Below are 19,936 nucleotides of genomic sequence, written 5' to 3'. Positions count from 1 at the left end.
GTAGGTTGGAGCTGAGGAGCAGCATGCCATCTCTTCTCTCGACTGTCATGCTGCTCTAGAACTTGTCAACTGTTTGTGTTCAAGTTCCCTCGGAAGAACGAGAAGGCCAAGTCACTCGTAAATAACGTCTCTCCATTGGGAAGCAGCTGAGGTAGGAAGAGCGGCTGAGTTTTGATACTTATTACAGATGCAGAAAATTTCATTTTGATAAAGCAGAACTGGGTTTAACGACCTCTCCGATCACAGGGGGAAAGGATCCTTGTGCTGTCCATCTGATGTATTTATTAGCCGTGTTTGTACACACCCAGGGTAATGGGGTTCAGCGGCTGTGGAGAACCGGGATCAGCTCAGCATCTGAACTGCAGGTCTCATCTACATGAAGGAATAACTCTTTCTGCTGTGTTACAACAGAGCCTCTGGATGGGATTTGTAACGGTCAAGCTTGGAAATCGAAGGTTATGCATGTTTGGTCCTCAGGGCCAGCAGGTTGGGGTCTCTCGCATTGAGGTAACAGATGTGAGAGGCACTGAAACTTGACAGAGATCCGTATTGTGGCGATAATACTACAGTCTCTGAAGATGGACTTTCATTGGCTGCTGGGTTACAAGCAGCCTCCCAATTGGTTAGATTTAAGAGAACTTAAAAGAGTACTGATTCAGAATTGAATTATATAAATATAATACGGCTAGTTATGTGTAAGAGAGTAAGAATAAGAAAATAAAAGTATCTGTTATTTGTGAGAAATTTACTGTTGTACAGAACATTGTCAAATGGAGTGAATCGACAGAGGCGCATGAAGAAAGACAAGACATCATATCATATCTGGTTATGATATGCATTTATGTTCAGTTAAGCTGCTTAAGCTTCTGTATTTACTAAGTGTCCACTTCCAAAATAAGCCCTTAAAAACAATATATATATATATATATATATATATATATATATATATATATATATATATATACCGGTATATATACTCACTACCATTTTAAAGTTTACGTTTAGTATAGGCATCTCATTTAAAAATTACAAATAAAAAGATAATGTAAAAAATATATATATATATATATATATATATATATATATATATATATATTTATTTATTTATTTTTTTAGCAAGAAAGATGCATTCTTAATTTATTAATTAATTATTATTAATTATAATAATAAATTTTACTTGAGATCCAAAACAGCATTTTCAACATTTAAAAGAATATAAATGTTTCTTGAGCTGCAAATCATCATATTAGAATAATTTCTGAAGGATAATGTGAACGAAGACTGTAATGATGCTGAAAAAAGATGCTGTCAGGCAGCACATCCAAAATATTCACCCTGACATTAAACCTTTAGTTGAAGTCACTAAAGTTGATGAGCTGAAATAGACTTCTTTTACTGAAAGTGATATAAGTAAATCCAATAGCTTTGGCAAGCCTGTTTGAGTCCTGATGAAAGCAGGGAACTTTCAGACGAGCCGTTGTGAACAAGTCACTGCGTCGGTCTTGCGTCACCAATAGCTCAACTGGGTCAGGTTTGTTACAAGCCAGCGCAGTCAAGCATGACACACCAGAACAGTATTCTTTTTTTCCCTTTTTCAACATGTGGTGCCTTTTTGAAGTCACACAGGCTATTATATGCACTTTGCTTTTCCCATCAGTTCGTCAATTTAAAATCAAATCGATGCTTTGTCTTCCTCTGCGGTCCTATATAGATTCTGAGTTTCCTCCAAAATAATAGCCCATATTTTCTGCAGAGATATAAAAATGGTTGAATTGGACCATTAAACAGTTAGCTTGGTCTGTAAGAGCACCATGGAAGGTACGAGCCTGGAAGCGAATACTTTGCCGTAATTGTAAAAAAATGTCGATTGTCAAGCCTGAAAGGAGCCTATCAGCATGGCACTGGGTGGGAGGGGTTAACCGATTTTATTATTTCCTTTGAAAAATTGATTCCAATTTATAAGAGTGCTCTCGCAAAGGTGTCATATACAATCCCCCCTTTCTCTTTTCCAACTAAATCTTTCAGGCAGAAGCTTTTAAAACTTCAAATGCACCAATATCCTCTTACACATGTCATGGTATAGCCCTATATACACTTTCCCTGGTCACTCAATGCCTGAGACACCAACGTGTTCGGTGGAAATGAGGATTTTCCACCGAGGAAGAAACAGTAAAAGACTGCACTGGTCTGGCTTTTCCATCACCTCTGAAAATGGTCCCATCACCTCAAGCATGGCTGACAGTGGGTCCACTGCATGCATGCTGTCTCTTAAATGCAATCATCTCTGTTGTCATTCATCACTACCACAGCCGTCCATCCTCTAGTTCTGCTGAGACCCTGCCAAGCTAATGCATTTAGTACGAAGATGGCAGTGTTGGACTGGATTCAAGAACAGATACAATTATAAATGGCAGATAATGCTGAAAAAAAAACTCTCTTTGGCAAAGAGGAATATGGAAAAAAAGCAATTTGAAAAATTTCTTTTTTTTTAAAAGGGACCTATTGTGCAAAATTCATAATTGAATACACATAATTTAAACACCAATGTTTCAACAGTTTGTGAGAACAATCAGCCTTTAATGGTAAAAATCTACTCTCTCATTTTTTTATTAAATTACCATAAATCAAAAGCAGTCTCTTCAAACGAGCTGATTCAGATTCCCTACAATGAGAAGCCCCGCCCACAGCCGGTGACGATCTGCCCTATTGGCATAGACACAGCCCTGAGTGAGAAACACAGAGTCCACCATTTCTGTATCCTCACTGTAGCAGCTGGAGTTTTACAATGTCTGCACCAAAGAGGCATTACAAGTGTTGTGTTTTGGGATGTACTAATGCACTTGATACCAGCAATCTGAGTCATGGGGACATTGTGTGTCTTAGAGCTCATAGAAAATCGACGAGTCCTAAAATACGCTCACCTGCAAAACAGCTCATGGAGCAGGGCTGTCATTTGATCAAAGGCCTAATGCTGAAATCTATAAGAAAAACCCTCATGTTTTCTTAGAGGGAAAAAAAAGTTTCCCTCTATGTTTGCGCCAATCACATAAATTCATCAGTTAACCATTCAGAAACGATTCTAATAAGAAAATATTCTTTCACACAGATCTAGCTTGACAAAAATATGATTATGGATGTGCATGATGTCTTGTTGTTTTATTTTATATTTTATTTTTCAAGTAAAGCCAACAGAGGTTAATCCCCCAGAAAAGGGCAAAACCGGTCATCATTTACACACATGCATATCGTTCCAAACCTGACTTTATAGTGTGAAAAAAAGTAAATATTTCGCAGAATGCCCAAACTGCATTTCCTTTCAACTTTACTATGAAAGTTGATGGGGGAAAACTAGAGAAAAAATATTAAACGCATATCTCTAAATATATCCTTTTGTGTTTCACATTTTACAAAAATTTAGTGCGACATAAATTATTTGTTTTGTTTTTGTTTGGCTGAACTGTCCCTTTAAGACAACACATCTTCCATGGTTTTACAGAAAAAGGTGTTTATTTATGAAGAGCATTATTGAAAGGAGAAACATGCATGTAGTGAAGTGCCTTTTTCCACACAATGAGTAACCGCGTGAAGCTGGCACTTGGCCAACGTTGTCCTTTATTCACCTCCATGCTCTCATCAAACAGTGATCCACCCCATTTCCTTCAAGAATCAACTGCACTTAAAGCTGCAAATTATTTTGCTGGATGCTTCTATTATAAGCAGTAGGCTACTAGATATGACAGATTGTTTTACTGCCATTGGCAAAGAGAACTAATCTGAATCCAATTAGTTTGTGTGGATTTGAAGCTTGACCACACCCTTTATTTTCCTAATCACTGCCATGACTCAAGTGACGGCAAATTGCAACAGAGCAAACAGTAGGGCTTTATTGTATATGGGTTGATGCATCCAATTTCCTAAGATTAAGTAATTGTAAAGTACAGTAATTATAATGACAAACATGTATGTGCCGTTTAAGCATATAACCTGTGGGTGTGGGACTAATAATGATGGTTTTGAGAGTTGCCTCATAGGGTCATATTTGGTGCAGCGGATATAAATCTTTCACTCTGTTACTGTAATGTGTGCAGGAAGTCTTGCATTTGGCTGCCGCTAGCAGCTGAGCTGCACATGTCGCCCCCCTGCCTTTCAAAGGGCCTCTAAATGGATTTCGGAGGAGAAAAAGACTTTACAATATACTTAAATACATAATTGTCATATTATCGTCTTTGAACTAAAGACTGAGGGCAAATTTGTACAGTCTGTAATGGTAATGTCTTAACATACAGTATGATCTCTCAGTTGTTCAGTTAGGAGCACTGCACGCGGATCATTTTTTACAGGGGTGATATAATTTTTTCCCTCTAAGAAAACATGAGGGTTTTTCTCCTAGATTTCAGCAGAAGGCCTTTGATCAAATGATAGCCCTGCTCCAAGAGCTGTTTTGCAGGTGAGCGTATTTTAAGACTCGTCAATTTTCTATAATGAGCTCTAAGACATAAATCATTTGCTACCACACATTCAAACCAGCCTTAAAGTGACAGCACCAAGAAATGTAGACGTCCCCTATGTGATTGATCATATTTTGTATCGGGCTCTGGTAACCCTTTGTCCCTTAATTTCCTTGTCTGGAAATATACACACACATACACATTTACAAAAATATGTTTATTGTCTTCCCCCCCCCCCCCCCCCCCACACACACACAGACAGATCAGCTTGACAAAAATATGATCATGATGTGGATGTGCATGACGTGTTGTTTCTGAGGTTATAACACGCACAGCGAGGACAGAGAGAGGACAGCTTTTATCTCAGTCCCACACATCAAAGTAAAGGTGTAGCTTTGTTTCAAGAGCCAGGTTTCTGGAGATATATCTGATGACTTCAATGTCCAAACTTGACATGAGGGGCATCACCCCTCACTCTCTCAGGTTCAAAGTCTTTCATGTGTGTGTGTAAAAGACAACACATCTTGTGAAATTGAAAGGTGGAGTCAAGTGTGTGTTTTTATTGTTGTGTGCTCCAGAAATGAATACCTACAACTTTTGGAGATCTTATCCATTGGCACTGAAATGTTTAAATGTATTATTAAAGGTATTGAGAGAAGCCCAGTAACCTCAGTAACGTCCAGTCTTGTGCATTGGCAGATGATGGAGTGTGGGAGGCAGAGGCTGGCAGAGGATCACCCTGGAGCAAATGCCACCTGGATAGTGGGGGAAACATGAGATGTTCACAGCTCTTCCTCAATGTCAGATATGGTATGGATCGGTTTAGTAACAGGCTCCTCTGTGTAGTCTTTCCACTGTAGGGCAGGTCTGAGTCCTAAATCTAAATCTGTGTATATGTGATGTGACAGGACATCACACCTAAGTTCTCTGTCATGCAGAGGCCTTCAGTAAGAGAATTAGACACAGCACACAAATCAGGATATTTACTGTTGCTATGTATACTTAAAAGAAACAGGTGGACCCAAAGGAATTTCATTTGATGGTCTTAGAGCGTTTTTTGAGACGATGCAGGATGCTATATAACAGTATTTGCTCTACTTTTAGCCTTAGTGGAGTTGCAAGAGTATAATAGTATGCAATCTATCTTTGAAAGCCACGTATCTCATACAATTGCTTTGTTTGACTTTTATCATGATTCATTATTAATATATTTAATTTATTTTAACTGTACCTTTTATATTCCTGTTTTGTTTTATGTTGTTATGCAGTTGATGCTCAAAATACATTATTGTGGGTTTGTATTTAATAATTTATAAGTACGTTTAATATGCATTACATATTAATATACAATACTATTAAAAAGTTTGGGGTCAGTAAGATTGAATTAAATGTTAATATATTAATACTTTAATTCAGCAAGCATGCATTACAAATAAATAAATAAAAATATCAAAAAAGACAGTAAAGACTTTATGTTGTTAAATAAAAATACATATCGAATAAATGCAGTTCCTTTGAACTTTCTAAATTAACCAATAATCCTGAAAAAAAGTATCACCATTTCCACAAAATATTAAACAGCACAAATGTAATAATAACTAGTAATAATAATTTGTTTCTTGATCAAATCAGCATATTAGAATGATTTCAGAAGGATCATGTGACACACTGAAGACTGATGCTGAAAATTCAGCTTTACCATCACAGGAATATATTAAAATAGTTGACAATATTGCTGTTTGTATTTTAATAATTGTAGAGATTCTTTCAAAAACTTAAAAAAATGTATACCCACCCCAAACATTTGAATGGGTGTGTAGTTCAAGCTGATACTTTTAGTTCATAGAACATCATTTAATAAGGCAATGAATTGAATCGTTTAAAAATGACTTTAACTCTCCTGAACAGTGCAGATATTCCCTGTTTCGCTTTCATATATAATAGAAGCCCAAACCACATTAGCGATAATGAGTTATTCAAATCCAGTCAAATCAGCTATTGTAGTGGTCAGCCCATGCTGATTGTGGCCAGAAACTGAAAAAGTGGTCTAGTGGTCAGTCTGCGCCTGTTGTGTCAAATCAAATAGCCTGCAGATGTTTGGATCGTCACAGGATCCCCTGCTGGCTGGTATTTGGACATCATGTCCCTAATGTTCAGAGCGGATCAAAGGTATGAACCAGTTTTATTGCACAACACTGTGCAGGAAACAATCTGTGTTTACATGGAAACACAGAGATTAGCACACATATTGTTGGCTAAATAGAGTCTAAGTGTCAGAGTAGCAACGACTCAGTCTTTACCCTCCAGCAAGGTTAAGTTTGTGGTGTGTGTGTTCAAACAAGTTTCTTTGTCAAGCTTTGCATGAGGAACCATACTTTAATGGCTTTCGAAATTGAATCATGACTCCTTTGAATAGTGCGTCACACAAAAGGAGTCATTCACTGAGTTTCTTGTAAAAAGTCCTCCGGTCCACGGATGTCCTGCCACTATGGGAAGAACCAGCTACAGGACCATCTTGCCAGGCTAGCATGCTACCCACACTGACGCTGCTGCTGTGTAAATGTGCTAGCGAGGCCAGCATTGCCTATCAAGTTCAACAGACTCCTATTGTTTGAAGAGAAAGTGAGAGTGATGTTAGAAGATGGCAGAAAAGAGGCTATATGAACCTTGCAATCCAAAAAAAAGAAAAATAAATCAAATGATATTATGAAGTAATTACATTAAATTAAATTAAATAATGATTGTTTGTTAAAGATAATGTTTGTTTCACACACATATGAGCCTTAACAATATGATTAGGATGTGGATATGCATTATTTGTTGCATTTCTTAGGTTATTTAAAAAAAATGTTTTAATAATAAATACATATATTATGAATTATGTTTTATAATATTCTTAACATCATATTTACAAAATGTATGATATGTATGATGTTTTATTTAAGATGATATGACCTAAGAAGAAATAAAAAATAAAATAAAGCTGTCTATTGTTTGTTTCACACAAAAGCTTAAAAATATGATTATGATGTGGATGTGGATGTGGATGATTTGTTGCATTTCTTAGGTTATTGCATTGTAAAACTTAAATGAAATTCAATTAAAACAACTATAGTATGCATTATATTTTCTATTGTTTTTCACACAGATCAGCTTTACAAAATGTATGATGTGTATGGTGCTTTATTTAAGATATGACCTAAAAAATAATTTAAATAAAATTTAAGAGAATTCTAGAATTCTAATACAGAAAAAAACAATCAGGTCTACAGACTGAATTAGTTGTCTTTCCATAACCATTTTTATGTTTCACCCCCCACCACCCACCCCCCACCCCATTTCACCGCCTGTTGCTACTGAACAATAACCACCCCAAAATAAACCCAAACACAATCCCTTGTGTACATTCCTCCCTCAGAGCCTCTTCACGCTCTCATCAGGGGCTCCCGTGTTTGCTTCTCACCCACTCTTAACCTGACATGTAATCTCTTCCCCTTCGCCTGATCTTTCAGCAAGACTTTGTTGGGCCTGCTTTGCACGAGGGAAGCGAGCCCTCTCTCCCAGCAGGCGTTACCCCAAGAATGCTCAGAGAGCCACGGCCAGGCCAGATGTCAAGTAGCCTCAGGGGCCGGACTCTTAACCCCAAGCTGAGGGTTTGTGGACAGCGATGGGAAGCCAACAGCGCGCTCTCTGGGAAAACAGAGCTGTGTTTTGTCATTGGACTCCAATAATGGGTGACAACTTCTTTAGCGAAAGCTACCGCGGCCCCCTGGGAGCTGAGCCCCATACTAGCTTGTTAATGACTTTTTAATGTTTCTTCATGGTTGGCAGTGTGTTTGAGAAAAGGTTGAACTAAAAATAAAGGACAATCAAAAAGTGCCATTTAAAAATGATATTATATTGAAATATTATGGCAGTATTAAAGAACTGGTTTCTATTTTAATATATTTTATGTAATATAGTATGATTTATATTATTTGTAATTTATTCCTGTATATCAAAGCTGAATTTTCAGCATCATTACTCCAGTCTTCAGTGTCACATGATCCTTCAGAAATCATTCTAATATGTTGATTTGCTGCTCAAGAAACATTATGTTATAACATTATTATGTAATAATGTTATAACATTATTATGTTATGTTATGTTATATGTATTATGGTATACATTATGTTATAAGTATTATGGTATACATTATGTTATAACAGTATGAATATTATTGTTATGTTGAGAACAGTTGCTTAATATTTTTTGTAAAGAGACCTTTTTTCAGGGTTCTTTGTCGAATAGAAAGTTCAAAAGAACAGCGTTTATTTGCGGTAGACATTTTGTAACAATGTGAAAGTCATTGCTGTCACTTTTGATCAATTTAATGCATCCTTGCTGAACAAAAGTATTAATTTCTTTCAAAACGATGTTACTGACCCCAAACTTTTGAACAGTGCTGTATCTGTGGTGGTTAGAGCCAACCAATCAGATGCAACCAATCAGCAAAACAAGCATTTATTAGCCAAAAAAGCACATTAGTTTATTTTCGACTTGCAATGTTGTGCTGGATTTAGCATGGCATCATTCCTTGGCTCTCTTGCTAGGTTCACTGTAAATGAGCCTAAGCAAAGATCTTCGAAAATGACTTTTGCAGTAAAATCTGACGTCTCTCTCCAAGGATTTCCATACAATTTCCATGTTCTTTTCAGAATCGCAAACTAAGACCATGCATTGCTGGACACAGAAGATAGTTTGCTGCTCTTGTACACACAAAACACTCAGGTTAAACTCACACAAAATGCCCCTCAACAATAACAGTCGAACAAGCGACAGAAAAACATGTGATGGGCAAACGTGCCAAGGCCAACCAGGACGAATCAAGGCGAAATGTTGTTACAGGCAGCGCTTTACAAACATTCGGATTTACAAGCATTTGCATTGAACTTGGGGCGATTTGCTTATCTACTTGAATGTCTTGGAAATGTTGCGAACGAACTACAACGAGAAAAAAAAGGCAGGAGCACAGCGAGGAGGTCAGGACTGTACTATTGTTTGGATCCACTTTGAATAAATCCCACAAGCACAACAAGGCTTGGCTTCGACATGAACTGATCTGAAAAGTGATATTCATTTGCTTCGTTTCTCAATTCACACGCTCCCCTGACTTGTCACTTTGGCTGATTGCTTTATGAACCTGCCAAGAAAGGGAGGAGGAGACATTTCTCGCATTGTTTGTTTAGGGAAGACCTCTTGATATACTCAGCTGTTATTTATTGGAGAATACAGTCGATGTTGTAAAAGAAAGGCTGTTTGCGCATGTGTTGAGACGCTGACAGAGAGGGGTAAGTGAAAGGAAGGAGAAAAGAAAAACATCCCACAGGTGTTAATGATATAAACCTGCCTGACGAGGCTCCGCCATGGAAACACAGTGGATGATGGTGGTTTGTGTGTGAGTGTGTGAGCAGACACAACTTCAACCACCCACACTGACTTCATCAGCTGTCAGCTTAGCAAACATGGTAATTAAGAGCCGCAAATTTGACAAAAAGCTTCAGCGCTACACATTTCTTATTGTATTACATGTTGCCTTGCAGGAATTCCGCACACAAAAGCTGCTGGTAGTGAGATGAGGGTGACAAATTGGGATCCTGCCCCTTTTGTTCATGCATTGGTGAAAGCCAATGCAAAATTTGCAGCACGCCATTTATTTCTCATGTCAAAATAACCCTGTGGCCTTGTGACTTCCCCGCGTAAAGGTTTGCATGCTCTTTGGCTTAATGTGTTAAATGCACAGCGTCTTGCAGCGAGGCCTCGGCCAGAGCAACTGAGGCGACAAAGTCAACAGATTGAGAGATGGGTTTGTTCTGCACCTGGGGAGGAACGAGTGAAAAAGGAGGTGCGAGTTGGGACAATGACCTGGCCAGGCCAGTTTGAGTTGTCCTCACTTACTCTGGCCAGACAAATGTTTTGGGTGTAAACTGTGCAGCAATGCAAATGAACAGAAGTGCATTTTCATTGCTTTACTGACGCTGATGCACAAAACATTTTTTAATCCGTTCTTTTCTTTTTTTCTTTCTTGTTTTCCATTACAACTATCTAGACATTCTTAAAACAAGATTAACTTGAGAAGCAAAATGTTGTACGGCCTATCTTGAATTGAAGAGTACATTACATTAACAAATAGTTTTTGGTTTAGTTCTTGAGCATAAATCTAACTAGTGAGGTTTATGCTTAAAAGATCAAGTGTCTTAAAAGACTGCTATTTTAAAATATCTTTGAAATGTAAATACTGTTTAAAAATGTGATCTTTTTTTTTCAGTGAGTGAGTGATGTTTTTCTGCATTTAGATTTTGTCTTGTCTGTTATCAAAATCTGATTTTATTATCTCTGATCTCTTTACTGAAAGACAAAACTGCTTGTTTCACATAAACTGCAGTGCATTGTCATACTTGCTCCCAAACTCTGCTTAAGGAAATATAAATGTGGAACAACAGGGTCCTGATCTGCTTTCCTTGTGTGTGTTAGCAACAGTTTTTAAACAGACAGGTTAACACAGACTGACATAAGGGTATAGTAAAAGGAACTGAACAAACAATGCTAGGGATGGCACTTTGCTAATGTGCTAAATCTGACACTATGGGAACAGGGCTCATCAGCAGATCCACTGTCCTGTTACAATCCACCCTCACTGGCTTCAGTTTATTTGAACTCGAAAGCTTCTCCTATTGCATAGTCACTGACCCATTTTCCACATCGCAAGGGTAGGCTATTTACAGTCAATAAGAGAAGCGATAACAGGTAAAATGAGCACCGAACAACCTTCTAGTGATACCGACAATGTGATCGTTTCTTGAAATTTGTTTCTTGATTTTCGTACCAGGATCTGTTCTTCCTAAGAAAGCAGAATTTGACTAACAGAACAGCTGTAGTCAATCTATAATTTCATGCTATTCTCAGTGGCTTAGGAGATATCGTGCAGAGGGCTTTCCTCAGAGACTTTTCCCCGCTCCATTTGAAGCCAGAAATGATTCCATCTGAGCCATTGAACTGTGCAATGAGCATTTCAACTATGTCTTATATTGTTAACATTTATTAGGTCCGTTTACAATAATTTCATATGTAGCTTGGAAATTTCTCTTTAATAGGCAGACTAAAATAAAGCTTATTTCACATGATATAATGGAAGCAGATTCAAGCCTTAATGTAGTAAAGTATCATTTTAGCTTTAGCTGTCACTTTATTTTTTTTTATTCTCTATCATCTTCAGAATACAATCGCTGCATTTACACACGGCCCAGCATAATCTGACGTCAGCTAAAGCTAAATGTTAAAAAAAGAGTGAATTGTAAAAGGTATTTCACAGTTTATGGACTTCTCGTGTTTCCTTCAACGACATCTGTGATACATGTAGACAATTAATGTCTTGAGCAGGTGCTCCGTATTTGCACATAAAGTGGAATAAGTCAACAAAATCATTTATCCTTTTAGATAAACACACACAGTTACTCTATAAACCTGATGGTCAATGTAAATCGTTGCCTCAATCAATGTACACAAAAAGCGCATTGTCATCTGTCTAGAATTAAACTGAGTTAGAATCATAGTTTGCGGTATTTGCACATATTTACATTGACTCTGCTTTTGCTCTAAGCCACAATCCATGAACTAATTAATAACAAATGAACATCTCAAGCAGCAATTTTTTGCTAAAATGTATCAGTCACTCTATATATATACATATATTTTTTATTTTACTTCGTATTCATATTTTAAATTTAACTGATCAAAATGTATTTAACTGATTTTTTTGTCTTGTTTGATTGCCTTGATTAAATAGATTAACATAAACAATTACTTTTCTGCCTAAATAATATCACTATGACAAAGTACGGTTGGAACATGATACATCTTAAAATATTTAGAAATTTCATTTTATTGACACCTTTAAAGTAGAAAAATTAACATTTACATTTAAATAATCTACACATTATGATGTATTATAATGTACAACATGCATGTCTGAAATGGTATGTACAGTTTTATATATACAGATGTGTGTGGGAAAAACAGCATTGCTGCTTAGATTAATGGTGCCATTTCTTTTTCTAAATGTCCAAATGTGTCTGTGTGAATAAATAAACAATCAGTAGAAAGCAAGCATGTACTTTTAAAATGATTATCATTATTTTAGCAGGAAGCCTTACTGGGATGTCCGATTTAAAGAAAGCGCAGGTCTTTTTAATATGGCCTCCACTGAGAACGACAGAGACTCTCCTGCGGTGACCTTGGTGCTCCACGGCTTTGCTACAAAGTCCTTTCCCGCTCTTTCTGAGCTTTTGAGTCCCGCTGCGTCTTTGGCTGTACCCTCCCGGAACTTTTTCGCCGCTTCCTCCAGCAGTTCCTTACAGTACGGCCCATTCATCTCCGGATTCTTGTCGTTGAGCGTCTGCTGTATGAGGGAATGGAAGGAGTTGAGCTTCATGGACAGCGTGTGCTTGGCAGCGTCTTTGCTCATGTTGTTGATCACATGCTCGTGGCTCCCTACATTTGGGAAAGCTTGTCCGTACGCCCTCTTAGGAGGCGAGAAGGCTGAACGGGCACTTCCGTTCTGGCCGAGTCCTGTGTGAGCCTCTCTGGGCCCCGGCTGGAGGTCGCAGGGCTCTGGAGCCGCTCGAGAGCCCTCGAGCCTGGACGCCGCTGCCTCGTGCTCTGGCGGGTGGCTCTCAGAGGAGCACATCATCTTTGGATCCCAAACAGCTCCAGGTTTCAAGTTCTGGACTGCGGTGGCGTTCAAGAGACACTGCTGGTATAACAGGGCATCGCCAATACTGCCGCTGCTCCGCGGCCACATGACGAAGCGAGGTGAGAGCGGGTATTGGCGATAGGTGGTCGCTACGCTAACGTTGGAGGAGATGAGCTCCACGTTAGCCGTCGTCCCCCCTGTGGCTGCGTACTGCAGGGAGAGATCCAGACAGCCGGGCAGAAAGCCGCAGAGATCTTTGGGAGAAGGTTCAGCCGTGGATGGGACCGAGGAGGATGAGAAGGCCGTCTTGTAGGAGTTGTACTCGGCAGCGTGAACCATGTTGCCGGGAAGGAAGAGTGAGGCAGAGCTGGGCTGGCTGGACTCGAGAAGCTCCCGTTCTTTGTACTCTCGTTCCAGCATGATCGTCTCCAGCTCCTTGTCGGCAAAGGCTCGTCTCTTCCTCATGCGGTCGCTCAGAGGAGGGGGCAAAGCTGGACCGGCTCCTAGATATGGGTCGTTTTGCACTGGACGATATCCTGTGAATGAAAACGATACATTTGGTTCAATTTATATAGAACAACAGACCAGATGTATGCCACTTTTTTCTGTTGATTTATTTTACTGTGAAGAATTTCTACATTTGTTTTAAACAAAAACATGTGATTTCTGTTCAATCTGATTTTTTATACATTTTGTCATCAATAATATCATGCACAGTTTTTATTTTTAATCGTTTTATATTATATACTAATAATATTGAAACATGCTGTATTTAAAAGGAGCTTACGCCATGAATATATCCAGAGAGGAACCAAGTGAATTAATTTGAAATGGACAGAAGTCCAAGAAAGGCTGAGAGAAAGAGGAGAAAATTAGTTTTTAAAAGAAGGGGAACAGGATGAAAAGACAGATAGATCAATCTTGAGCTTTAGATAAGCAGCGAGGAAGAGTTCACAATTTGTGCATGCAGTTTGTTTTTATTTTTTACCCACCTTCTAAAATACTTTTTGCCAGCATGGTCGATGGACGGATGTGTCTCTGATAGATATTTCGTCTTTCCACTGGGATTTGCTTCCCAGATATTCCTTTTTTGTCCTAAAATTATATGATACATAGTTGTATGAGATTTTGCTCTAAAAAGTACTTTTTTTTTCTGTAGCAATATAGAAAGTCTGCCTGTTCACTGTTTTTTTTTTTCTTCTTTTTTTCTCAATTTGATATTGATGACAATAAATGTTCTAAATGGAGGAGTGCTGCATTAGTTAGCGCGCACTCACCTCTGTCGCTTGCTGTCTCCGCAGGGCCACTTGAGCAGCCATTACGCGCTGTCTCTCCACCACCAGAAGGCAGTTTGCGCACTGGCAGTCTCTCCATCGGCAGAATCTCTTGTGCCCCTTAAGACAAGACACTACGCCGTGGTTCCTGCAGCGGGCGCATTTCGGAGTGCGGCTCAGTTTGCGCTGGTCTCCAGAGCCGAGGTTTAAGCGGCTGGGCTTGTCATCTTCTTTGGTCGCCGCGTCGTCCTCGCCAGTGCCGGTGAACACCGCCTGATCATCGCTCTCCGTTTCCAGGCCCTCCACGTCGATCTCAAACTCCGAAAGATCCGTCATTTTCAGGACGTGTGTAAATATGCTGTCTAGAAGAAATGAGGACTAAATAGTCAATTATTCGAAGTAAGTAGCCTATTATAAATATTTCTCATTCATTTAGCGTGTCAATTAATTATTTCTACTTGAGTTCCAAATAGTCAAATTAGATACCTCAGTAGACCCAAACTGGTTGAAATAAAACTACCACGATAGCTTGGATTTACCCTTTTTAAGCAACAATTAAAAGTAGGCTATGTTATTATTATTATTTTTACAGTAGCCTATTTATTTTTTTATTTATGTAGCATTTCGACTTCCTTTCTCATAGACACGTACCTTGCCAAAGCAGACCAAAGGGGTGTATATCCAACAGTCTTTATAGCACCAGGACTCGAGTTTCCTCCTCTTCCAGAGATGTTGAAGCGATAAAATGAGCTTTTCCAAAGTAAATTAGGCCACCTTCAAATATTTTTCAGTGAGCAACATTTAGACTACCTGATCTGTCACTGAAATGTGCGGTGAGATTCTCTCAGCCTTTCAACTCTAAGATCCGCGCAGCAAATCTGGCACGGCCAATAGGGAAGCTCCCCTCGCAGAGAGCCAATCTCGAGACGGCGTGTGACAGCACATCCCGATTGGCTCGATGTGAAACGGACCTTCTCCATTGGCTGGAATCGAATCGCTCTCTGAACGAAGTTCTTAATGGAGTGAAGTTACAAATAAAACATTTCTAGGAAACTATCAATTAATCACGGAGGACAATGGGGGTTCAGCTGTTTAACACGTCTAGTTTTCAACCCCCATGTCTCGGCTTATTAATGAATTATTTATTGCTAAGACTTAGGCTACATCTATATTGGCCTATATTAAATTATTTTCCGCTAAGAAAAGACAGAACATTAATAAAATACTATTTGATCAAATAAAATAAATGAAGAACTTAACACTTTGGCTGGCAGATGCTTAAAGAAAATAATAAAAACTTTGCATATTTCGTGAAGGTTAGGCTACATTTATTTAAATTGCTTTAGCTTGAACAACTGAATTTTGTTTATGAAATTATAGCCAATAGCCTAGCAAACGCGCATTTGCAAGTTACGTTGTAATATTTCGTTAATGTGCTTGCAGTGGCTAAAGTAACCACTAATTGAAAATATTCAAATTACAGTTGGTGAATGCAAAAACTGGCGATGGATTTTCATTTTTATTCAAATGCACCTAACAGCGTTGCTATACAGGTGTTTTTTGTTTTTGTTTGTTTGCTTTCACCTAGGATATAATTAAGTTCCCTTAAAATGTTAATTGTTCTTTTTAGCATGATTAATTGCATTTTTTTTAAATAGGCCTACATGTTTAATGATGATAGGCTATCTCAAAACTTTGAATAGACGTTTATTTAAAATCTCAATTGTTAAAGACATGTCTTTATTTATAGGCCCAATTATAAAGGTTGCAATTCCGAGAGACCAATTTATAATTTTAATGATTAGAAGCGGTTGTACAAATTAGTTTGTCTGTTAACAAGAAACTAGATCTCTTGTTACACCAATTTATATCTTTCTGCGTTGCTGTTGGCAGTGCACAAGCCTTCGGGGATGCATTTAAACACTGTTTTCAACTTTTCAAGATTGAGCGTGATATGACAGTTGACACAACAAGCGACACTTAAAAAAACATTGACTAAGCATGCGGGACTGATACACAAAACACAATTCTCTTTGTCCCGATCGACCTACCATGTGTGATGTTTCTCAAAACAAAGTAAAATCAACTGACACTAAAGAATGTCACAGCTACTGTTCATGATGGCTTTATACAGGCAGCAGCATATGCGGGACGAGCGGGAGAGTAAGCTTGTTGACAGGGTTTAAATGAACAACTAATTTGGGATTAGGTTTTGCACACAAATTTTGTCTGAGTCATTTGTAGCCTATAAAGAAATGTCAGCGTGGTTATATTATAATATATGGCCTTATCATGATCTTGCATGTAACAATGGAATAAAAAATGTAGCCTAAAATAACTTGTAAATTAATTATATAGGCTAATGGGCCATGTTCCATCACAAATGAAAACGAGGATATGATGAATAGGTCAGTGTTTCCCAACCATGGATGCACACCAATATTCAAACTCTTCCTAATAAAACACACCTGATTCAACTCATCATCTTGTTTGTAGAGTGCCAGAAATAGTCAGTTATTAAAGAAGACATCCAAGATGTGCACGGTTGGTGTGCCTCCAGGACCAAAGCAACACTGAATAGATATAGGCCTATTCCGTTCAACGGGTTGTACGTTTGGCTAGGACGTTTCCTATATAGCCTATATAAAACTATATAGAAAATATCCCTTTTTAATTTCGCGTCAGATTAATAATCGACACACAGGTAGCCTACAATAGCCTACAATTGATTTCCCACAGCCCCGTTTTCGTTCGCACAAAGAAAAAAGAAAAACTGACGGGAAATTATTCGTCAATATATATATTTTTATATAGGCCTATCCACACAGTACAAATGTTAAGTTAAATAAGTTATGACAACATATGTTTTACATTGCTTTCACTCGTTGAAATAGGTTAAGCAATTTTCAACTTTAAACTAAAAATAAGTTGTAGGATTCACCTACTTAGGCTAATTAATTAAATATCCCTAATTGATTAAAAACAAAGAGCAGCAAAAAAAAAGAATAGGCTATTAGCCATTAGGGTGACAATTAAGGGTTTAGAAAATGTTAATTTAAGTGAGATTTTTATGTAGCTATAATGTAAGCAGGATGGTAGGGTGATTTTGGTTGGGCCTAATTGTCTGTCTGGTCTTGCCCCGTCATCTCTGTTACTCACATGTGGTGAAGATGTTTGCCGTGCAGGTGCAGCTTTGCCACTCGCCCTTCTTCCCTCTTAATTTATTAGCAAGGTTACGGCCAGCAAACCCAACTGCTACCCAGGGTGCAATTTCCCCAATGTGGAATGCTTTGATCCTTTCTGTTGCCTTCTAAACGCATATGACAATGCCAAATGGGGGAAAAATCGGAGTGTGTTTATTGTTTAGTGATCTTTATGCGTGAATAGTTAGCCTAGCGAGTGGTTGTTTTAAAGACTGTTTCAGTTCTTTGTCTATATGTCCCATATTTATATGCTTGTTTGCAAGCTTGTGTTGGGAAATGAGGGCTTTATGTTAGCAGCCTGCATTGTTAAGGATTCATGAAACCTACAATAGCTACTTTCTGTTACAGTAAAATGCAGGTCCATCATGCCTTCAGGCACCTTTGAGGATATTTATTTACAATCAACGTGCGACAATTAAGCGAATCACGTCCGAGCTTCTGGTTTGGTTCAGGGTGTGTCACATGTTACACACTGCAATGTAACCTGATCTGAGTGTGGAGACAAGAGATGTGTGCGTTCACTGAATCCCTGTTATGTTAATTAGCATTTGAGGACGCTTGGCTTGATGGATTGGTAACACGTGCAACCTGCTGATGCTTAACCGCTCATAATTTGTCTGTCCGGTTGACTTAGCTATACGAGAGCACAGCCATGTTGACTTAGAGGCACAGATTCAAATTTCAAAATTAAAAGCTGTCGCTCGGTTAAGTCAACAGATGTGTTAAATACTGCAACACCTGCACACTCGAGCGACCACTGATTTAGCATCACATAGCTACGTATATAAACACCATGCAACATAAACATGGCGTCTTAAACAAGCAACAAGTCACAGTAAATCGCCACTGCAGGTTATTCAGTTCTAAATCTAGGCTATTAGTTGCATAGCCTATTCGTGTACGTCTTCAGTAGCCCTGTCTCAGACGCTGAATAATGTGACATAATAGGACTATAGGCTAATTAACCTGTGTCAGATTGTAGGCCAAGATATCGAATTATAACACAAATTTAATGACACCATGACTTCTTTTGTACACAATCACAAGGTGACAGTATTGAGTCATTATAGTGTCGATGTTTGCATTTGGAATTCCTGCACTCAGAGCAATTTTATAGGAGGCGGTAAACGCATTAAAATTATTTCGATTATTATAGCCTAATAATAGGCTAAATTATGAAAGATATAATTGGACAGATAAAGGAATAATTATTGCTTTTTTGTACATGGAGAATGACATTCACAGTGAATGACATTAAATTAATTTGATCGTGTTTTCCATCAAATCTTTCCATTCAATTCTAATTGAACTCTCTTAATAAAAATAAAATTAAAATATATATAGGCGTTATATATATATATATATATATATATATAGGCTATATTGGCATCAATGGTTCCATGAAGAATTTATAGTGTGAAAAAGTTCATTTAGATTAATACACTTTTCTTCACACTAAGATTTTTTTTTTTTTTTTTAAGATCTGCTCACAAAACGTTATTCTCTGGTATCGCTGCGAAAAACACCTTTTGGAATCTTATTTCATATGTTTAACATCTTACTTAAACATAATAGCCTTTAATGCTTGCTAGGTGTGTAGGTTACGTATTTACGAATAATAATATACTAAACAGGAATCAGGCATATCTTTTTTATTTAGGCATATTTTTATTTTTATTAGTTGAGTAGTCACGAAATTGCTATTGCTAAAAAGGTCCACTAGATGGCGCAGTAAGCTCATTTTTCTGCGCATTTCGTCTTTGATAAGCGCACATAACTTGATCCATTGAAAATACTGTTTAATGGCCTATAAAAAATACCCTGTTGTGTTCATTTTGTAATCACTCTCATCACATTTGGCATTAATAACGTAAACCATTAAATAATAAACGACAAATGTTGTTTAATTATGAATGACTGGTTTAAAACTAAATAAAGAGAATGAGGACGACTGGATCATTTGTTATTATTAGTGGTATTTAATCTATATAGACTAGGGGATGATTAGTAGTGGATTCATTGCGAAATGAGAAGGTAATGTATTCCTTTAAGTGTTTTTTTTATTATTCTAATGAGTTGCTACTTTGTCTTTAGAGATATTTATATTTTTAAAAAAATCATGCCTTTAGATTTTAAATTGTAGAGAGTTTTTTTTTTTTTTCTTTGAAGATATATTCTGCATTTTGAAAACAAATAAATGGGCAATTTATTAATTAGCTAATACCTTTGTTTTACAGATAGCTAATACATGTATTTGCTTCAGGTAAACACAATGACAAT

The 19,936-nt window shown here is 37.7% G+C and overlaps 1 protein-coding gene across 1 annotated transcript; it reads right to left on the bottom strand.

Annotated features, from left to right (window-relative positions):
• Positions 1-11,639: 11,639 nt before the first annotated feature.
• Positions 11,640-15,288, bottom strand: dmrt2a (doublesex and mab-3 related transcription factor 2a). Its single transcript, XM_079607171.1, has 4 exons — positions 15,105-15,288; positions 14,457-14,815; positions 14,172-14,274; positions 11,640-13,715 (listed from the first exon to the last, which is right to left on the bottom strand). Exons 2-4 carry the CDS (start codon positions 14,787-14,789, stop codon positions 12,637-12,639), a joined length of 1,515 nt encoding a protein of 504 aa, XP_079463297.1. The 5' UTR covers positions 14,790-14,815; positions 15,105-15,288; the 3' UTR covers positions 11,640-12,636.
• Between the last annotated feature and the right edge of the window lie 4,648 nt (positions 15,289-19,936).

Source organism: Phoxinus phoxinus (genome assembly GCF_949152265.1).
Source record: "Phoxinus phoxinus genome assembly, chromosome: 3".
Classification (NCBI taxonomy): Eukaryota; Metazoa; Chordata; class Actinopteri; order Cypriniformes; family Leuciscidae; genus Phoxinus; species Phoxinus phoxinus.
Note: the sequence above shows the minus strand (reverse complement) of the source record. Positions and strands in the feature narration are given on the sequence as shown.